We start from the raw sequence: 19,594 nt of genomic DNA on the forward strand, positions 1-19,594 counted from the left end.
ACCACGACAAGGTGACAGTCCACGGAGAAGCCTGTAAACATAGATAATATAACACTGGATGGTGTCCAGCATTTTTTTTAAATCTCCTTCGTTCCTCGGTGTTTGAGTTACTGAACCAGACCTTAATGCAACCATTTCAATATACTCTCCACTGTATACCAGTAGAAATTCAAGAGAGTATTCTTTGACATACTAAATCTCAACCTTCCAAAGAAATAGAGGTGTTGGTGTTTTTTTTAATGATTGCTTCAATGTGCGTGGCCCAGGATATTGAGATATGTACACTCAAAAACTTGAAGTTATTCACTCTCTCCCCTTCAACCTATCATTGAAGACAGGTTTGTGACTCCTCAGCTTTCCCCTTCCCTGAGTTTGATACATTTGGAATGGCTGATGATGTTGACCATCGAGCCATAGTCTGTGAACAATAACTTGATGTACATGTTCTTATTATCCAAGTGTTCCAGTGTTGAGGGAGAGTCAGCAAGATCGCATCCCCCATTGACCTTCACCACCACAGACATTAGTGCCACCGGTCTCTACACTATCACTAGTCACTGAGGCATGTCACCTTGCTCTTCTTGAACAGCGATATTATTTATGCCCTTTTAAAGCAGTCGGAAACCTTGAACATTAGTAATGAGAGGTTGAAGATGTCTACAAAAGCTCCAACCTGTTGGTCCGCGGACATGTACACCATCAGGTCCGGAAGCTTTCTGCGGGTTCATGCTTGTGAAGATTACCTGACGTCAGCCTCAGTGACTGTTACAATGCCATTGGGAGCAAAGGGAACTTGAAAAGGTACATTGATGTTTTCCCTCTTGAAGCAAACATAGAACAAGTAGACAGAGTGGTAAAAAAGGATAGAACACAAGTAGACAGAGTGGTAAAAAAGGGCGTAAATGTATGCTTGCTTTCATTGGTTGGCATACTCAGTGTAGGAAGTCATGATGCAGCTTTATAGTACTTTGGTTGGCCACATTTTGGAGTATTGCATGACGCTCTGGTCGCCCCATTATTGCAAGTATGTGGAGGCTGTGGAGCTTCATAACCATTCCATTAGAGCAGAATTAGGCCATTCACCCTATCAAGATTACAGAAGAGGTTTACCTGAATGCCATTTGGATATGGGTATTTGCTATGAGAGGTTTGGACAGACTTGGATTGTTTTCTCTGGAATGCCGGAGGTTGAGAGAAGACCTGATAGTAGTATATAAAATTATGAGAGGCTTAGATAGGTCAGAATCTTTTTCCAGGGTGGAAATGCCAAAGACTAGAGGGCATGGCTTTAAAGTGAAAGGGGCAAAGTTCAGAGATGTATGGGCAAGTTTTTTTACACACTAGATGGTGCGTGCCTTGAATTCTTTGCCAGGGATGATGGTGGGGGCAGATCCAATTGTGCTCTGTATGAGCCTTTTAGAGAGGCACATGGATATGCAGGGAATGGAGGGATATGGATCATGTGCAGGCAAATGAGATTAGTCTACCTACGCGTCATGTTCAGTGCAGACATTGTGGGCCAAAGGCCCTGTGCCTTTCCTGTTCTTATCTCTTTTATGTTTTCAATTAGGGTATAAATTCATTATTGGAATATCATGGGGCATAATAATAGTATTTTAATGTAAGCTGATTGCCACCATTCAATGAAAATAATAATAATAATATCTTTTATTTGGTATGCAGCTTCCATCCGATGTCATAACTTAAATAATTAATAAAATTTAGATTTAGATACCCCGAGAACATGGTTTGTAAAAAGAACATTACAACAGTAAAATAGTCAAAACAGTTCAAACAGACTAAAGTGCAGATGTGTCTGTGCGACGTGACCATCCGAGGGAGACAGTCCATGGGGGTGGGGGGCACTCAGCAGGACCGGTTCAGAGCCGCTATAGCTCTGGGAATGAAGACCTTGTAACGTCTGCCGGAGGGAAGTAGTTCGAACAGTCCATTACAAGGGTGTGAGGAGTCTTTATGGATGCTGACGGCTTTCCTCAGATTCAGATTCAATTTTAATTGTCATTGTCAGTGTACAGTACAGAGACAACGAAATGCATTCCTGAGGCACCGTGTGTGGTAGATGCCCTCCAAGGCTGGTAGCGGTGTCCCAATAATCTTCTGCGCTCTGTGGAAGACGCGCTGAAGAGCTCTTCTCTCCGCCTCCGTGCAGCTGAGATACCACACAGAGATGCCATACGTTAATTTCCGGAAGTGGCGGCGCTGTGATACAGCTGCGGCTCGCCTGCAGTCTGTCTGTTTTTACTTTTTGTGTTGTTTTTTTTGTCTAGTTTAGTATTTTTTTTGGTTATTAGGTGGTGTTATGTGTGTGGGGGGAGGGTGAAACAGAGCTTTCTGTCTCTCCCTTCGGGGGAATGCGACTTTTTGTCGTATCCCCCTTCTCTTCCCCCGTCTGCGCTGAGGCCTAATGGCGGAGCTGGCGGCCTCCAACCTGCGACCGACCTCGAGGGTCCGGAGGTAGAGCCAGCCAGGACTCACCAACGCGAGGCTGGCCGTCTTCGAGCTGCGGCGGCGTTCGGGCAGCGGCACGATTCGGCGCTCCGGTGAGGGCGGACGGCGCGGGGCTGAGACACTCCCGTGCGGCCGGCACGGCTACTGGCTGGAAGGCGCTCCCGTGGGGGCAGCCCGGTGCGGGGCTGAGACGCTGCCGTGTGGGCGGACCGGCTCCCGGCTGGAAGGTGCTCTCGTGGGGGCAGCCCGGTGCGGGGCTGAGACGCTGCCTTGTGGGCGGCCCGGTGCGGGGCGGAGACGGTGCTCTGGCGGCTGAGGCGGCGTTCTGGCGGCGGCGACCTGGATCCGGGGCTCGGCCGCGGGCCAATGGAGGACAATGTCGGGAGCTCGCAGGTCACAGGCTGGTGCCTGTTTTCCGGAGCACCCGTTGCAACAGCTGCGGGCAGCTTCGACCACCCCCGGGCCGCGGAGCTTGAACCGCGGGACTGATGCCATCGCCCGGTGGGGTATCGCCTCGGCGCAGAGGGAGAAGAGGAGGGAAGAGACAGTAACTCTAAGACTTTTGCCTCCATCACAGTGAGGAGGTGTTTGGTGAACTCACTGTGGTGGATGTTAATTTGTGTTTATTGTGTTTTGTTATTATTACATGTATGGCTGCAGGCAACAGCATTTCGTTCAGACCGAAAGGTCTGAATGACAAATAAAGGATTCAATTCAAAAATAATATGCTCTCTGTGGTGCAGCGGTAGAAGGTTGTCAGCAGCTGTTGGGGCAGACCAGTCTTTTTTAATGTTCTCAGGAAGAACAGTCGTTGCTGTGCCTTCTTGACCAGCGCAGCGGTGTTGGTGGACCATGTGAGGTCCTCTGAAATGTGTGCCCAGAAACTTAAAGCTGGACACTCTCTCCACACTGTCCCCGTAGTTGGAGATTGGGCGTATTCTCCATTATGTGACCTCCGGAAGTTAATAATCAGCTCCTTGGTCTTGGAGGTGTTTAGTGACAAATTGTTACATGAGCACCAGCACCAGTTCTGCACCATGTTTCATCACCGTTGGTGATCAGCCCAATCACCGTTGTGTCGTCTGCAAACTTGACGATGGTGTTGGTGTCAAATGCAGGAACACAGTCGTGTGTGAAGAGGGAGTAGAGCATGGGGCTCAGTACACAGCCCTGTGGTGTGCCGGTGCTCGGGGTGATAGTGGAGGACAGGTGCGGGCCCAGTCTCACTGCCTGCGGTCGCTCCGTCAGAAAATTCAGGATCCAATCGCATATCGGCGAGCTGAGGCCTAGCTGGTGGAGTTTGGTGGGGATGACCGTATTGAAGGCAGAGTATAGTCTATGAAGAGCATCCTCACGTACGTGCCCTGTCTTTCCAGGTGAGTCAGGACAGTGTGAAGAGCCAGAGAGATGGCATCCTCTGTGGATCTATTTGCCCTGTATGCAAATTGATGAGAGTCCAGTGAGGCAGGGATGCTGGATTTGATGTGGGAGAGGACCAGCCTTTCAAAGCATTTCATTGGTATTGGAGTTAGGGCAACCGGGCGGTAGTCATTCAGGTTGGTGACTTTAGACTTTTTCGGCACCGGCACTATGGTAGCTGTTTTCAGGCACTTGGGGACCGTTGCCAGAGATAGAGACAGATTGAAGATTCTCGTGAATACCTCCGCCAGCTGTACAGCACAGTCCTTTAGTACCCTTCCCTGGACTCCATCCGGGCCTGCAGCCTTGTGTGGATTGATCCTACGCAGAGCGCACTGTACCTCCTGAGTGCTCAGTGATAAGGCCTGTCCCTCCGCCATGGCCGGGGTTATTCCACTCCTGGTGGTGTTGCCAGTTTCGAAGCAGGCAAAGAAGATGTTTAACTCATTGGCCAGTGTGATATCACTGTGGGGGCAGGCGGGGCTGCTCTTGCAGTCAGTGATGTCCCTGACACCCTGCCACATGCTTCTGGTGTCCGCGGTATTGAAGTGGTCTTCCACCCTTTGCCTGTGTATGTCTTTGGCCTTTTTTATACCTTTGTTCAGGTTCGACCTGGCAGCACTATAGGCAGAAGTGTCCCTGGATTTAAAGGCATTGTTGCGTGCCCTTAGCAGATTTTGAACTTCCTTGTTCATCCAGGGTTTCCTGTTTGGGAACATCTTTATTTGCTTGTCCACTGTGACAGTCTCCACACAGCAGTTGATGTAGGAGAGCACAGTGGATGTGTACTCCTCCAAGTCTACCTCTGTACCACTGGTTGCCTGTTGTGCAAACAGGTCCCAGTCGGTGCGATCAAAGCAGTCCTGGAGTTGTAGGGTGGCGTCCTCGGGCCATAATTTGACCGTCTTTATTGCAGGTTTGGTCTTGCGGATGAGGGGTTTGTATGCAGGCAGCAGAAACAGTGAGAGGTGATCGGATTGTCCCACGGATGGGCAGGGGAGAGCTCTGTATGCGTCTCAAAATCAATAATCAAAAAAGCCTGCAGATGCTGGACATTAGAAATAAAAAGAGAAAATGCTGAAAACACTCAGAAGGTCAGGCAGCATCTGTAGAAAGAGAAGTAATATTTTTGTGACATTTCCTCCAGTTCTGCCAAAGTCCCAGACTAGAATCATTAACTCGATTTCTCGTTCCAGATGTGTTGCGTGGCTGGTTGGGTTCTGCCAGTGGTGTCTGTTAGGGGGTTAAGTTACATTGTTCCCATTTAAATGCTGATTTTATTTTTCACTTTAGAAACCACCAGCAGTCCAACAAAAGAAAACTATAGAATGAATCGTTACAAGAACAAAGCATTAAATCCTGAAGAGATGCGTAGGAGAAGAGAGGAAGAAGGGATTCAGCTAAGGAAACAAAAACGAGAACAGCAGGTATATCACTATCTTAAGGATTGTTTGCTGTGGATGGCACAATTCACCAACTAAAGGCAAAGTGGCAATAAAGGGGGATGCCAGTGACGTGCGGTTCTGCAGGGGTCGGTGCTGGGGACGCTGCTCTTCACTATATATGAAAATGATTTGAATGAGGAAATTGAAGATTTTGTGGCCAAGTTTGCAAATTGTACAAAGATAGGTGGAGGGGCAGGTAATGTAGAGAAAGCAGGGATTCTGCAGAAGGATGTACAGTGTGTTTAAGAAGTGGCAGATGGAATATAGCATGGCAAAGTGTCGAGTCATGCATATTGGTGGTAGGAATAAAGGTGTAGACTATTTTCTAAATGGGGAGAGAATTCAGAAATTGGAGGTGCAGAGGGACTTGGGAGTGCTGGTGCAGGATTCCTAAAAGTAAGTTGAATTGATAGCGAGGAAGGCAAATGCAATTCTAGCATTTATTTTGAGAGGACTAGAATATAAAAACTGGTGTAATGCTGAGGGTTTATCAGGCGCTGGTCAGGCTGCATTTGGAGTATTGTGAGCAATTTGGGGCCCCATATCTGAAGAAGGATGTGCTGGTGTTGGAGAGGGTCCAGAAGAGTTTTACCAGAATGATCCCAGAAATGATTGAGTTAACATAGGATGAGCATTTGACAGCACTTGGCCTATACTCACTGGACTTTAGAAGGATGAGGGGTGACCTCATTTAAACTTACTAAATAGTGAATGGCCTGGATAGAATGAATGTTTCTAGGATGTTTCCACTCATGGGAGAGTCTAGGACCCAAGGCCATAGCCATAGAATAAAAGGATGTACCTTTAGGAAGGTAGACAAAAATGCTGGAGGAACTCAGCAGGTGAGGCAGCATCTATGGAGTGAAGGGTTGAGACTCTTCTTCAGACTGAAGGAGGTGAGGAGGAATTTATTAGTCAGAAGGTATTCATTGCCACAGGTGGGTGTGGAAGCCAAGTCAATGGATATTTCTATGGCAGAGATTGACAGGTTCTTGATTAGTACGGGTGTCAAGGATTATGGGGAGAAGGCAGAAGTCTGCAGTTAAGAAGGAAAGATAGATCAGCCATGATTGAATGGCGGAGTAGACTTGATGAGCCAAATGGAACAATTTTGCTCCTATAATTTATGAACACAAATAAAGTTCTGGGTGGAAATAGTGTTAAATATTGTCTAGAAAATGTGAGCAGTTTTTTAAATGAGTTGTCGATCAATTCAGAATTGATATGTTTGTTACTCAACACTGACAGTATAAAAATGAAAAAAGCATATGTTGAGAAGGAATAAAAATAGGAACTTCTAGAGATGGGCAGCAGGCATGATACAAGCAGTAAAACTGGTTATTGGATATTATCTGCGCAAATTAGTTTTGATCAACAACTTATGCAAACAAGTAGGGAAACAGAAACCATAAGTGAATAAGTTAAAATAAATTTAGTCAGAGGTTGATGGAATTTTATATAGAGAAATGTGAGGTGTTGCACTTTGGGAAGTCTAACATGGTCCTAAGTCTAACAGGACCTACACAGTAAATGGCAGAGCTCTGGCGAGCATTATAGAGCAGAGGGATCTAGGAGTGCAGGTACATAGTTCCTTGAAGGTGGAGTCGCAGGTAGGTAGGGTAGTCAAAAAGGCTTTTGCACATTGGCCTTCATCAGAGTATTGAGTGTAGACTTTAGGAGGTCATGTTGCAGTAATATAAGACGTTGATGAGGCCGCATTTAGAGTATTGTGTTAAGTTCTGGGCACCATGTTATAGGAAAGATGTTGTCAATCTGGAAAGGGTACAGAGAAGATTTACAAGGGTGTTGCCTGGGCTAGAGGGTCTGAGCTATAGGGAGAGGTTGAGTAGGCTGGGACTCGATTTCTTGGAGTGCAGGAGGATGAGGAGTGATCTTATAGAGGTGTATAAAATCATGAGAGGAATAGATCGGGAAGATGCACAGAGTATCTTGCCCAGAGTGGGGGAATCAAGGATCAGAGGGCATTAGTTTAAGGTGACGGGGGAAAGATTTAATAGGAATCTGAGGGATAACTTTTTCACAGAAAGGGTGGTGTGTGTATGAAACGAGCTGCCAGAGGAAGTAGTTGAGGCTGGGACTATCACAACTTTTAAGAAACAGTTAGACAGGTACATGGATAGGACAGGTTTGGAGGGATATGGGCCAAACGCAAGCAGGTGGGACTATTGAAGGTAGGACATGTTGGCCGATGTGGGCTAGTCGGGCCGAAGGGCCTGCTTCCATGCTGTATCACGTTGTAACTGACTCTCAATATGAGAGCAGATGTCCCTCAATGTTAAGTGATCTTGGAAGAAGAGTGGTAGTGAATTAAATAGTTTTGTAAAAGAAAGCAAGTGATTATTTGACTAACTATTACTATCATTCAAAGAAAAATCATCCCATCTTTTTACCTACAAACTTCTTGATTACTGAGATCATCTGAGATCAACTCCGATTTCCTAGTGTTTGTTATTCTGAAAATATTTTTCTGCAGATTGTACGTCATTTCTTGAGATTTGATTAATCTTATTCTTTCTCAGCTGTTTAAGAGGAGAAATGTGGAACTTATAAATGAAGAATCTGCCGTATTTGACAGCCCTCTCCTGGATTCTTTTGTTAGCTCTTCTGCAGCAGGGGTAAGCATTGTATCATTTACAATTCCATTCGACTAGTGTCAATGATTCTAAAAAAAAACGAGCTTCTGAATTCATGTGTTGAATTGTTCAACTAAATTCAATATATTTTCTAATTTTTAGAACAGGTAAAAATGAATAATACTGGACTATCATTATTTTGTTGTTAAAACAGTGCAACCTTCATGGAAGGAAAGTCACCAGTACCTAGAGTGGTTTGTAAGTGATTCAGTTTGACATTGCTGACAGGCATATCTGGCCAGGCATAAAGCAAAATTGCAGTTTAATTATCATAAGCTGAGTACGACATTAAGGGACAAACTTTAACGGTAATATTGCAATACTGAACACAGTCAAGTCGAAGGATTACAGCAAAACTACAGAAATCTTAATAGGAATTTGACGGGTAACTTTTTCACATAAATGGTGGTGGGTGCATGGAACAAGCTGCCAGAGGAAGTAGTTGATGTTGGGACTCTCATTGTTTAAGAAACAGACAGGTACATATTGCTGGGTGGAGGGATATGGACCAAACGCAGGCAGGTGGGACCAGTGTAGCTGGGACATTGTTGACCGGTGTGGACAAGTTGGGCTGAAGGGCCTGTTTCCACACTGCATCATTCTATGACACTCTAATCATGGCACTTGGATTAGGAAAGAATCAAGAATATCTCTTTCAGAGCATTGAGGAACAATGGAATACATAGTTGTCTGTTACAGTTGACTCATGTTTGTGGAGTGCACTTTCCATTTGGCTTTGGTTTAGCATCAAAGTATCTTGGGCTGTAAATAATGTTTAGTCTGGATAAAGCTCATGGTATATTTAGAAGCATAAAACTTTAAACCTTCTTACCTGTTAAAAACCGCCAAAATTGTCATTTTTTGCGCTATAAATATTTGTGGGTGTTGTCATTGAAAGCGCGAAGGTTTGTCTGAACACGAGCATCAAGGTGTAAGCGGCCGAAGGAGCACATCCCTCGGGACAGCCCCCACTTTCCCCCCCCAGGTCATCGCTGCCCGGCCATGGCTCACCTCCGCCCCGTCTCCCTCTGTGGGCCGCACTGTCACGGGGCTGTGGGTCGGCAGCGCCCACACACGGGGCCGGGGCCGGGTGGAGCGGGGCCGGGGCCGGGTGGAGCGGGGCCGGGGCCGGGTGGAGCGGGGCCGGGGCCGGGTGGGGCCGGGGCCGGGTGGAGCGGGGCCGGGTGGAGCGAGGTCGGGGCTGGGTGGAGCGGGGCCGGGTGGAGCGGGGCCGGGGCCGGGTGGAGCGAGAGCGGGGCCGGGTGGAGCGGGGCCGGGTGGAGCTGGGCCGGGTGGAGCTGGGCCGGGGCCGGGTGGAGCGGGGCCGGGGCCAGGTGGAGCGGGGCTGGGTGGAGCGGGGCCGGGTGGAGCGGGGCCGGGGCCAGGTGGAGCGGGGCCGGGGCCAGGTGGAGCGGGGCCGGGGCTGGGTGGAGCGGGGCCGGGTGGAGCGGGGCCGGGGCCAGGTGGAGCGGGGCTGGGTGGAGCGGGGCCGGGTGGAGCGGGGCCGGGGCCGGGTGGAGCGGGGCCGGGTGGAGCGGGGCAGCGGCTGGGTGGAGCGGGGCTGGGTGGAGCGGGGCCGGGGCTGGGTGGAGCGGGGCCAGGGGCCGGGTGGAGCGGGGCCGGGGCCGGGTGGAGCGAGAGCGGGGCCGGGTGGAGCGGGACCAGGTGGAGCGGGGCCGGGTGGAGCGGGGCCGAGTGGAGCGGGGCCGGGTGGAGCGGGACCGGGTGGAGCGGGGCCGGGTGGAGCGGGGCCGGGGCTGGGTGGAGCGGGGCCGGGTGGAGCGGGGCAGCGGCTGGGTGGAGCGGGGCTGGGTGGAGCGGGGCCGGGGCCGGGTGGAGCGGGGAAGCGGCATGGTGGAGCGGGGCTGGGTGGAACGGGGCCGGGGCCAGGTGGAGCGGGGCTGGGTGGAGCGGGGCCGGGGCTGGGTGGAGTGGAGCCAGGGGCCGGGTGGAGCGGGGCCAGGTGGAGCGGGGCCGGGGCCGGGTGGAGCGGGGCCGGGGCCGGGTGGAGCGAGAGCGGGGCCGGGTGGAGCGGGACCAGGTGGAGCGGGGCCGGGTGGAGCGGGGCCGGGGCCGGGTGGAGCGGGGCCGGGGCCAGGTGGAGCGGGGCTGGGTGGAGCGGGGCCGGGTGGAGCGGGGCCGGGGGGAGCGGGGCCGGGGCCGGGTGTGAGCGGGGGGCCGGGGCCGGCGGTGGGAGCGAGAGCGGGGCCGGGTGGAAGCGGGACCAGGTGGAGCGGGGCAGCGGCTGGGTTGGAGCGGGGCTGGGTTTGAACGGGGCCGAGGTGGAGCGGGGCTGGGTGGAGCGGGGCCAGTGGCTCCGGGTGGAGCGGGGCCGGGGCCGGGTGGAGCGAGAGCGGGGCCGGGTGGAGCGGGACCAGGTGGAGCGTGGGCCGGGTGGACGGGGCCGGGGCCGGGTGGAGCGGAGGCGGGTGGAGCGGGGCCAGGGGCCGGGTGGAGCGCGGGGCCAGGTGGAGCGAGAGCGGGCCAAGGGTGGAGCGGGCCGGGTGGGCGGGGCCGAGTGGAGCGGGTCCGGGGCCGGGTGTAGCGGGCTGGGGCCAGGTGGAGCGGTGCTGGAGGGGAGCGGGGCCGTGTGGAGCGGGCAGCGCTGGTGAGCAGGGCCGGGTCCGGTGACGAGAGCGGGGCCGGTGGATCGGGACCAGGTGGAGCGGGGCCGTTTGGAGAGGGCGGGGCCGGGTGGAGCGGGGCGGGGCCAGGTGGAGGGGCTGGGTGGAGCGGGGGCGGGGCTGGTGGAGCGGGGGCCGGTGGAGTGGTGGGGGGGCGGGCAGGTGGAGCGGGGCTGGTGGAGCGGGCCGGGTGGAGCGGGGCGGGTGGAGTGGAGCGGGGCAGGGTGGAGCGGGACCAGGTGGAGCGGGACCAGGTGGAGCGGGGCCGGGTGGAGCGGGGCTGAGTGGAGCGGGGCCGGGGCCGGGTGGAGCGGGGCCGGGGCCAGGTGGAGCGGGGCTGGGTGGAGCGGGGCCGGGTGGAGCGGGGCCGGGGCCGGGTGGAGCGGGGCCGGGTGGAGCGAGAGCGGGGCCGGGTGGAGCGGGACCAGGTGGAGCGGGACCAGGTGGAGCGGGGCAGCGGCTGGGTGGAGCGGGGCTGGGTGGAACGGGGCCGGGTGGAGCGGGGCCGGGGCTGGGTGGAGCGGGGCCAGGGGCCGGGTGGAGCGGGGCCGGGGCCGGGGCCGGGTGGAGCGAGAGCAGGGCCGGGTGGAGCGGGACCAGGTGGAGCGGGGCCGGGTGGAGCGGGGCCGGGGCCGGGTGGAGCGGGGCCGGGTGGAGCGGGGCTGGGTGGAGCGGAGCCAGGGGCCGGGTGGAGCGAGAGCGGGGCCGGGTGGAGCGGGACCAGGTGGAGCGGGGCCGGGTGGAGCAGGGCCGGGTGGAGCGGGACCGGGTGGAGCGGGGCCGGGTGGAGCGGGGCCGGGTGGAGCGGGGCCGGGGCCGGGTGGAGCGGGGCCGGGTGGAGCGGGGCCGGGTGGAGCGGGGCTGGGTGGAGCGGGGCCGGGTGGAGCGGGGCACGGCTGGGTGGGCGGGCCGGGGCCGGGGTGGAGCTAGAGCGGGGCCGGGTGGAGCGGGACCATGTGAAGCGGGGCCGGGTGGGCGGGGCCGGGGCCGGTGGAGCGGGGCCAGGGCCAGTGTAGGCGGGGCTTGTGGAGCGGGGCCGGGGCCGGGTGGAGCGGGGGCCGTGGTGGAGCTGGGCGCGGGGCAGGTGGAGCGGTGGGAGCGGGCGGGGAGCGGGCAGCGGCTGGTGGAGCGGGGCCGGGGCCGGGTGGAGCGAGAGCGGGCCGGTGGAGGCGGGACCAGGTGGAGCGGGGCTGGGTGGAGCGGGGCTGGGGCCGGGTGGAGCGGGGCCGGGGCTGGGTGGAGCGGGGCCGGGGCTGGGTGGAGTGGAGCCGGGGCCGGGTGGAGCGAGAGCGGGGCCGGGTGGAGCGAGAGCGGGGCCGGGTGGAGCGGGACCAGGTGGAGCGGGGCCGGGTGGAGCGGGGCCGGGTGGAGCGGGGCCGAGTGGAGCGGGGCCGGGTGGAGCGGGGCGGGGCCGGGTGGAGCGGGGCCGGGGCCGGGTGGAGCGGGGCCGGGGCCGGGTGGAGCGGGGCCGGGTGCCAGGTGGAGCGGGGCCGGGGGCCAGGTGGAGCGGGGCCAGGGGCCGGGTGGAGCGGGGCTGGGGCAACTAGTCCGGATGCTGGGCTAGAAGAAGGGCCGGCTGTGCTGCCAGCCTTAGTAAATGCTTACCTGCAGTTCACCGCGTGTACTCCAGTTGGTGTTGCGTGGTAACAGTACGGAAAAAGTTCGCTCAATAGATACGTTACCAATAAGTTTGACATACATCTTTTTCATACGATAGGGGTTGAGGGGTCGTGACCTCGACTGCGTGCAACCTCCCTATACTATCAGCAAGTCTCTTGCCCAACCAGAGGTCCAAACACTCTCAACCACTGCTACACAGCAATCAAAAATGTATTCCAGCAAACATTGTGTCAAACTCCTCTGCACCCTCTCCAGCTGAATCATATCCTTACTAGAGTGTAGCAACAAATTGTAACCTAACCCTAACCAATTGCAGTTGGAAGAAAAAATCAGATCGCTTAGGTTTGTTTCCTGGCGTGTTGGAGGCTGATTGTATACAAAATCACGAGGAACTTGGTGGGGTCGTTTGCCTTGGTAGGGGCATCTAAAACAGGAGGGCTTAATGAGAAGTAGAAGGTTTAGATAGGGTCAAACAGGGAATGTTTTAATGGGGTGTCTGGTACACATAAGGAAAAGCAAACTGGATCAAATTTGATAAACAACTTGGCAAATTTGTGCAGAATCTTGTATACACAAGGAACTGCAGATGCTGGAATCTTGAGCAAAACACTGGATAAACTCAGTGGGTTAGGCAGCATCTATGGAGGGAATGGACAAATAATTAGGTCAAGACCCAAATCGTAGTCTGTCCATTCCCTCTACAGATGCTGCCTGACCTGCTCCTTCTTCTTCTTGCGTACAGCATGCACAGCCTAAAGTTGTAAGACAACTTGTTCTGTTTGATGTTTAAGAAGGAACTGCAGATGCTGGAAAATCGAAGATACACAAAAATGCTGGAGGAACTCAGCGGGTTAGGCAGTATCTGTGGAGGGAATGGACAAATAATGTTTCAGGTCAAGACCCAAATCGTAGTCTGTCCATTCCCTCTTCAGTCTGAAGAAGGGTTTCAGGCCGAAACGTTGCCTATTTCCTTCGCTCCATAAATGCTGCTGCACCCGCTGAGTTTCTCCAGCATTTTTGTGTACCTTTGTTCTGTTTCATCTTCTGTTTGTGCATGCCAGGTTGCTTGCATTCATCGAAACAGGGTGGACCACGTGAAGGTTACAATCTCCCATCCCCTGACCTGCTGAGTTTCTCCAGCACTTTGTGTTGTCCTTCAGATTCATAGTACGTTTCAATCAAGCTGCATGACTTTTCTAAACTCCAATGAGTGTCGGCCCTGCTTACTGAATCTCTCTTCCTACCTAGAAATCAACCCGGTACAACACTTGTCAGCGCTGTCTTCAGTGCTAATCCATCCTTCCTCAAATAAGGACTCACCATGCCCTGTAAAATTGCATCAGAACTTTACTTTTCTACTTCAGTTTCTTTACAATACAGCTAACATTCTATTGGCCTGACAAATGGACAGATTACATTTTGGGTATAGCTTGATTGTGTGGCGGCCCCTACAGCCTGTCTGTCTTTTTTTATTTTTTGTCTAGTTAAATGACTGCAAAAGTTTTTATAGATATGTGAAAAGAAAGAGATTAGTTAAAACAAATGTAGGTCCCTTGCAGTCAGAAACGGGTGAGTTGATCATGGGGAACAAGGATATGGCGGACCAATTGAATAACTACTTTGGTTCCGTCTTCACTAAGGAAGACATAAATAATCTGCCGGAAATAGCAGGGGACCGCGGGTCAAAGGAGTTGGAGGAATTGAGTGAAATCCAGGTTAGCCGGGAAGTGGTGTTGGGTAAATTAAATGGATTAAAGGCCGATAAATCCCCAGGGCCAGATAGGCTGCATCCCAGAGTACTTAAGGAAGTAGCTCCAGAAATAGTGGATGCATTAGTAATAATCTTTCAAAACTCTTTAGATTCTGGAGTAGTTCCTGAGGATTGGCGGGTAGCAAACGTAACCCCACTTTTTAAGAAGGGAGGGAGAGAGAAAACGGGGAATTACAGACCAATTAGTCTAACATCGGTAGTGGGGAAACTGCTAGAGTCAGTTATTAAAGATGGGATAGCAGCACATTTGGAAAGTGGTGAAATCATTGGACAAAGTCAGCATGGATTTACAAAAGGTAAATCATGACGAATCTTATAGAATTTTTCGAGGATGTAACTAGTAGCGTGGATAGGGGAGAACCAGTGGATGTGGTGTATCTGGACTTCCAGAAGGCTTTCGACAAGGTCCCACATAAGAGATTAGTTTACAAACTTAAAGCACACGGCATTGGGGGTTCAGTATTGATGTGGATAGAGAACTGGCTGGCAAACAGGAAGCAAAGAGTAGGAGTAAACGGGTCCTTTTCACAATGGCAGGCAGTGACTAGTGGGGTACCGCAAGGCTCAGTGCTGGGACCCCAGCTATTTACAATATATATTAATGATCTGGATGAGGGAATTGAAGGCAATATCTCCAAGTTTGCGGATGACACTAAGCTGGGGGGCAGTGTTAGCTGTGAGGAGGATGCTAGGAGACTGCAAGGTGACTTGGATAGGCTGGGTGAGTGGGCAAATGCATGGCAGATGCAGTATAATATGGATAAATGTGAGGTTATCCACTTTGGTGGCAAAAACAGGAAAGTAGACTATTATCTGAATGGTGGCAGATTAGGAAAAGGGGAGATGCAACGAGACCTGGGTGTCATGGTACACCAGTCTTTGAAAGTGGGCATGCAGGTGCAGCAGGCAGTGAAGAAAGCGAATGGTATGTTAGCTTTCATAGCAAAAGGATTTGAGTATAGGAGCAGGGAGGTTCTACTGCAGTTGTACAGGGTCTTGGTGAGACCACACCTGGAGTATTGCGTGCAGTTTTGGTCTCCAAATCTGAGGAAGGACATTATTGCCATAGAGGGAGTGCAGAGAAGGTTCACCAGACTGATTCCTGGGATGTCAGGACTGTCTTATGAAGAAAGACTGGATAGACTTGGTTTATACTCTCTAGAATTTAGGAGATTGAGAGGGGATCTTATAGAAACTTACAAAATTCTTAAGGGGTTGGACAGGCTAGATGCAGGAAGATTGCTCCCGATGTTGGGGAAGTCCAGGACAAGGGGTCACAGCTTAAGGATAAGGGGGAAATCCTTTAAAACCGAGATGAGAAGAACTTTTTTCACACAGAGAGTGGTGAATCTCTGGAACTCCCTGCCACAGAGGGTAGTCGAGGCCAGTTCATTGGCTATATTTAAGAGGGAGTTAGATGTGGCCCTTGTGGCTAAGGGGATCAGAGGGTATGGAGAGAAGGCAGGTACGGGATACTGAGTTGGATGATCAGCCATGATCATATTGAATGGCGGTGCAGGCTCGAAGGGCCGAATGGCCTACTCCTGCACCTAATTTCTATGTTTCTAAATGTAGTTGTTCGTGTTTTTAATAGTGTTTTTACCTGTGTATATGTGGGGGGGGGGGGAGGGGGAAACTTAAAAAAATCTCTTCCCTGCTCGGGAGACCCGACCTTTTCCCTGTCGGGTCTCCGTTGTCGTTGGGGCCTTGCACCGTGGAGCGGCCTCCAGCTGGAACGACCTGGGGGCTCCAGTCACGGAGCCTGCGGAGCTGCGGACTTACCATCGTGGGGCTGGTCGGCCTCAGAGCGTGGGGAGCGGTGGTGGCTCGCTGCTGCGGCCCGACACCGAAGCTCGGAGGCTCCAGCAACGTAGCTTCTGTGGACTGTCGGGATATTGGGAGCTCGCTGGTCCGGGTGGAGACCGCTTTTCGGAGCTCCCGCTACGCAACATCTCCAGCCCGTGTCGCGGGGTTGGAACGACCCGGAGCGGGGCCGTACATCGCCAGGCGAGGCTTAATGGCTGTGGGACATTCCAGCGCCTGCCAGGGGATCCAACTTGGTGACATTTAGACCGGGAGCGGGGTCGTACATCGCCCGGCTCAGCCTAAAATGGCCGTGGGACTTATCATCGCCCGCCTGGGGCTTCGACATCGGGGGGGGAAATGGAGAACAGGGGAGAGAAAAGACTTTACCTTCCATCACGGTGAGGAGGAGGTTCACTGTGATGGATGTTTCTGTAAATTGAATTGTGTGTATGTCTGCAGGAAATTGTCTTTATTTGTATGGCTGTGGAAACGGAGTTTCGTTTGAGCCTCACTGAGAGGGGGGGGGGGTGTTCGTGTTATCGGCAGCTGCACATCCAACCAAGAAAGAAGAGAAGAGATACAACGTCACTCACAGCCGCCAACTGACGCTCTTCCACAGACCGCAGATCGCTCTGATATGGCGCAAAAGAGACAAACTGTGCAGGGACTGAAGAGAGCTTGAGAATTGTGTCATCGGCATGAGAATTGGCTGAAATGCGTGACTCACGCTGAAATAGAGTGAGAGTTGGCAGCCCTAAGGCCAGGATGTGACAACAGACACACAGGGAGACACATACACAAAGGAAGACACACACAGGGAGACAGACACACACACACACACACACAGGGAGACAGACACACACACACACACACACACACACACACACACACACACACACACACACACACACACACACACACACACACACACACACACGGAGGGAGACACACATGGGAAGACACACACACACACAGAGACACACACAGGGAGGCACACATACACACACAAGGAGACACACACACAGGGATACACACAGATAGGCATACACACACACACACGGAGACACACACACACACGGAGACACACACACACAGGGAGACACACACACAGGGATACACACAGACACGCACACACACACAGGGAGACACACACACACACAGGGAGACACACACACACACAGGGAGACACACACAAACAGGGAGACGCACACAGGGATACACACAGACACGCGCACACACACACACACACAGGGAGACACACACACACAGGGAGACACCCACACACACAGGGAGACACACACACACGGGGAGACACACACACACAGGGAGGCACACATACACACACAAGGAGACACACACAGGGAGACAGAAGGCTCACCAGCGTCTCTTCTTCCTGAGGAGACTGAAGAAGGTCCATCTGTCTCCTCAGATCCTGGTGAACTTCTACCGCTGCACCATCGAGAGCATCCTTACCAACTGCATCACAGTATGGTATGGCAACTGCTCTGTCTCCGACCGGAAGGCATTGCAGAGGGTGGTGAAAATTGCCCAACGCATCACCGGTTCCTCGCTCCCCTCCATTGAGTCTGTCCAAAGCAAGCGTTGTCTGCAGAGGGCGCTCAGCATCGCCAAGGACTGCTCTCACCCCAACCATGGACTGTTTACCCTCCTACCATCCGGGAGGCGCTACAGGTCTCTCTGTTGCCGAACCAGCAGGTCCAGGAACAGCTTCTTCCCGGCGGCTGTCACTCTACTCAACAACGTACCTCGGTGACTGCCAATCACCCCCCCCCCCACCCCCCGGACACTTATTATCACTTATTATTATTTATTCAAATCATTTGCTATGTCGCTCTTCCAGGGAGATGCTAAATGCATTTCGTTGTCTCTGTACTGTACACTGACAATGACAATTAAAATTGAGTCTGAATCTGAATCTGAATCTGAGACACACATAGCGTGCACACACACACACACGTTTCCTTCCCCCTCCCTCCCTCCTCCCCTTCCTCCCTCCCTCCTCCCCTTCCTCCCTCCTGCCCCCATCACCCCTCTTTCTCCCCCTCCCACCCACCCTCTTTCCTCACCCTCCCTCTTTCTTCCCTTTCTCCTTTCCTTCCTTCATTCCCTTTCTACATTCCCTCCCCTTGTCTCTCTTTGCCTCCATCCCTCCATTTTTTCTTTCCCTCTCTCTCTCTTTCCCCCCTCCCTCTGTTTCCCCGGCCGCCCAATGGGGAGTCTGGCGGGCACGGTGTAGCGTGGATTGGCGGCGTTGGCGCTGTCGTGTGAGTTGAAGGGCAGGAGAGAGGGAGGGAGGGGGGGAGCGAGGCTGCAGCAGCGGCCGGCAGCGCTGCACTCACAGTCGGCACACAGAGGCGGACACCCGGCGGCTGCACATCCAACCAAGAGAGAAGAGACGCGGCGTCACTCACAGCCGTCAACTGACGTGCTTCCCCAGACCGCACAGATCACTGTCATGGCGTGAAGCGACAAACTGTGCAGCAAAGATCGTATAGCTCCGCTATAGGATCCTTGCTGTGCAGGGACTGAAGACAGCGTGAGAATTCTGTCTTCAGCGTGAGGGCGTGAGAATTGGCTGAAATGAGTGAGTCTCACGCTCAAAGCGTGAGAGTTGGCAGCCCTGGATACTGTAAATAGGTAATGGCAAAATACTGCAGATTGTTATTTACCAGCAAATATTTCCATTACAATCTCCGTTAAACTTTTCTAGTTGTCTCCTGGTGGAGAAAAATGCATATTCATAATTCAAGCACAGTACTTCATGAACAAATGTATCATGATTTTCTTTGTGTTAGAGTTTGCATTACAAATCTGGGTGGTAGTTCCAGACTTGTTAACTAAGAATACCTTTATAATCTGTTTTCTGTAAAGCCCTTTTGTTCCACCCTCATGTTAAAAAATAAATTATGCCGCTTGAATCTTGAAATTATATTTCCACTTTAGGAGGGGATGATCACAAGAGAAATGGTGCAGATGCTTTTCTCTGATGATACTGAATTGCAACTAGCAACCACTCAAAAGTTTCGTAAATTGCTTTCCAAAGGTAATAAAGCTTCAAATATTTCTTCAATGTTTAGATAGATGATATGATTGCGAACTAAATAAATTGTCCGGTCAATAGCTGATGCGAAAATATTTTGTCGTTAAGTTTCTTAATCTGAAAACTTGGTTGTTTGTTAACTTAAAATTGATTTATTTGGACAGTATTGACAAACCACTTGTTAAGTATGTTGCTAATGGAAGTTCAGAGCCTGCATCACTTGTATTTATTTATCAACACTTAAATTGACCAATGGTCCTTACCATACAAGGAAGCCATTTCTGTTAATGCTGACAACTCCAATACTTAATTTTCTCACAAAGTCTTGACTTTATTTGTGGAAGATATGATTTGTCTGGATAGCATAGAAACAAAGCTTATCACTGTATCCCTTGTCGTGGTGGAGAAGCTCATGTGGTCCTGCGATCCTGAGAGCGATGCCGTCTGAGAGCGAGAGCGAGATCCTGAGAGCGATGCTCCAGGTAGGGCCACCCATGGCGGTAAGGTCAAGGGGGAGGACTCTGACAAAGAGCAATCCAACCAAGACCTCAACGGTGGAACAGGCGGAGGATGATGGCTGACCTTAGTGGAGCGTCACAACGGCTGGGAAGGTGGATAAAGGTTGCAGCAGAAAAGGGTTTCCGGTCGTCTTGGACTCCATGCCACTGGATCCTGACCCAGATCTGTCAAGGACCGTGTGGTGGCTGTCTGTGCACCAGTCTCCC

The 19,594-nt window shown here is 52.7% G+C and overlaps 1 protein-coding gene across 3 annotated transcripts in view; it reads left to right on the forward strand.

Moving 5' to 3' along the window:
- Window positions 1-19,594, forward strand: part of kpna6 (karyopherin subunit alpha 6) — a 72,614-nt gene that overhangs the window by 13,990 nt on the left and 39,030 nt on the right. For all 3 annotated transcript variants that reach the window (XM_033044797.1, XM_033044798.1, XM_033044796.1), the window contains exons 2-4: window positions 5,182-5,315; window positions 7,874-7,969; window positions 18,773-18,872. In XM_033044797.1, the coding sequence (XP_032900688.1) occupies window positions 5,182-5,315; window positions 7,874-7,969; window positions 18,773-18,872 (330 nt within the window). The remainder of the gene's footprint in view (window positions 1-5,181; window positions 5,316-7,873; window positions 7,970-18,772; window positions 18,873-19,594) is intronic.

This window comes from Amblyraja radiata, chromosome 27, assembly GCF_010909765.2.
Source record: "Amblyraja radiata isolate CabotCenter1 chromosome 27, sAmbRad1.1.pri, whole genome shotgun sequence".
Lineage (NCBI taxonomy): Eukaryota > Metazoa > Chordata > Chondrichthyes > Rajiformes > Rajidae > Amblyraja > Amblyraja radiata.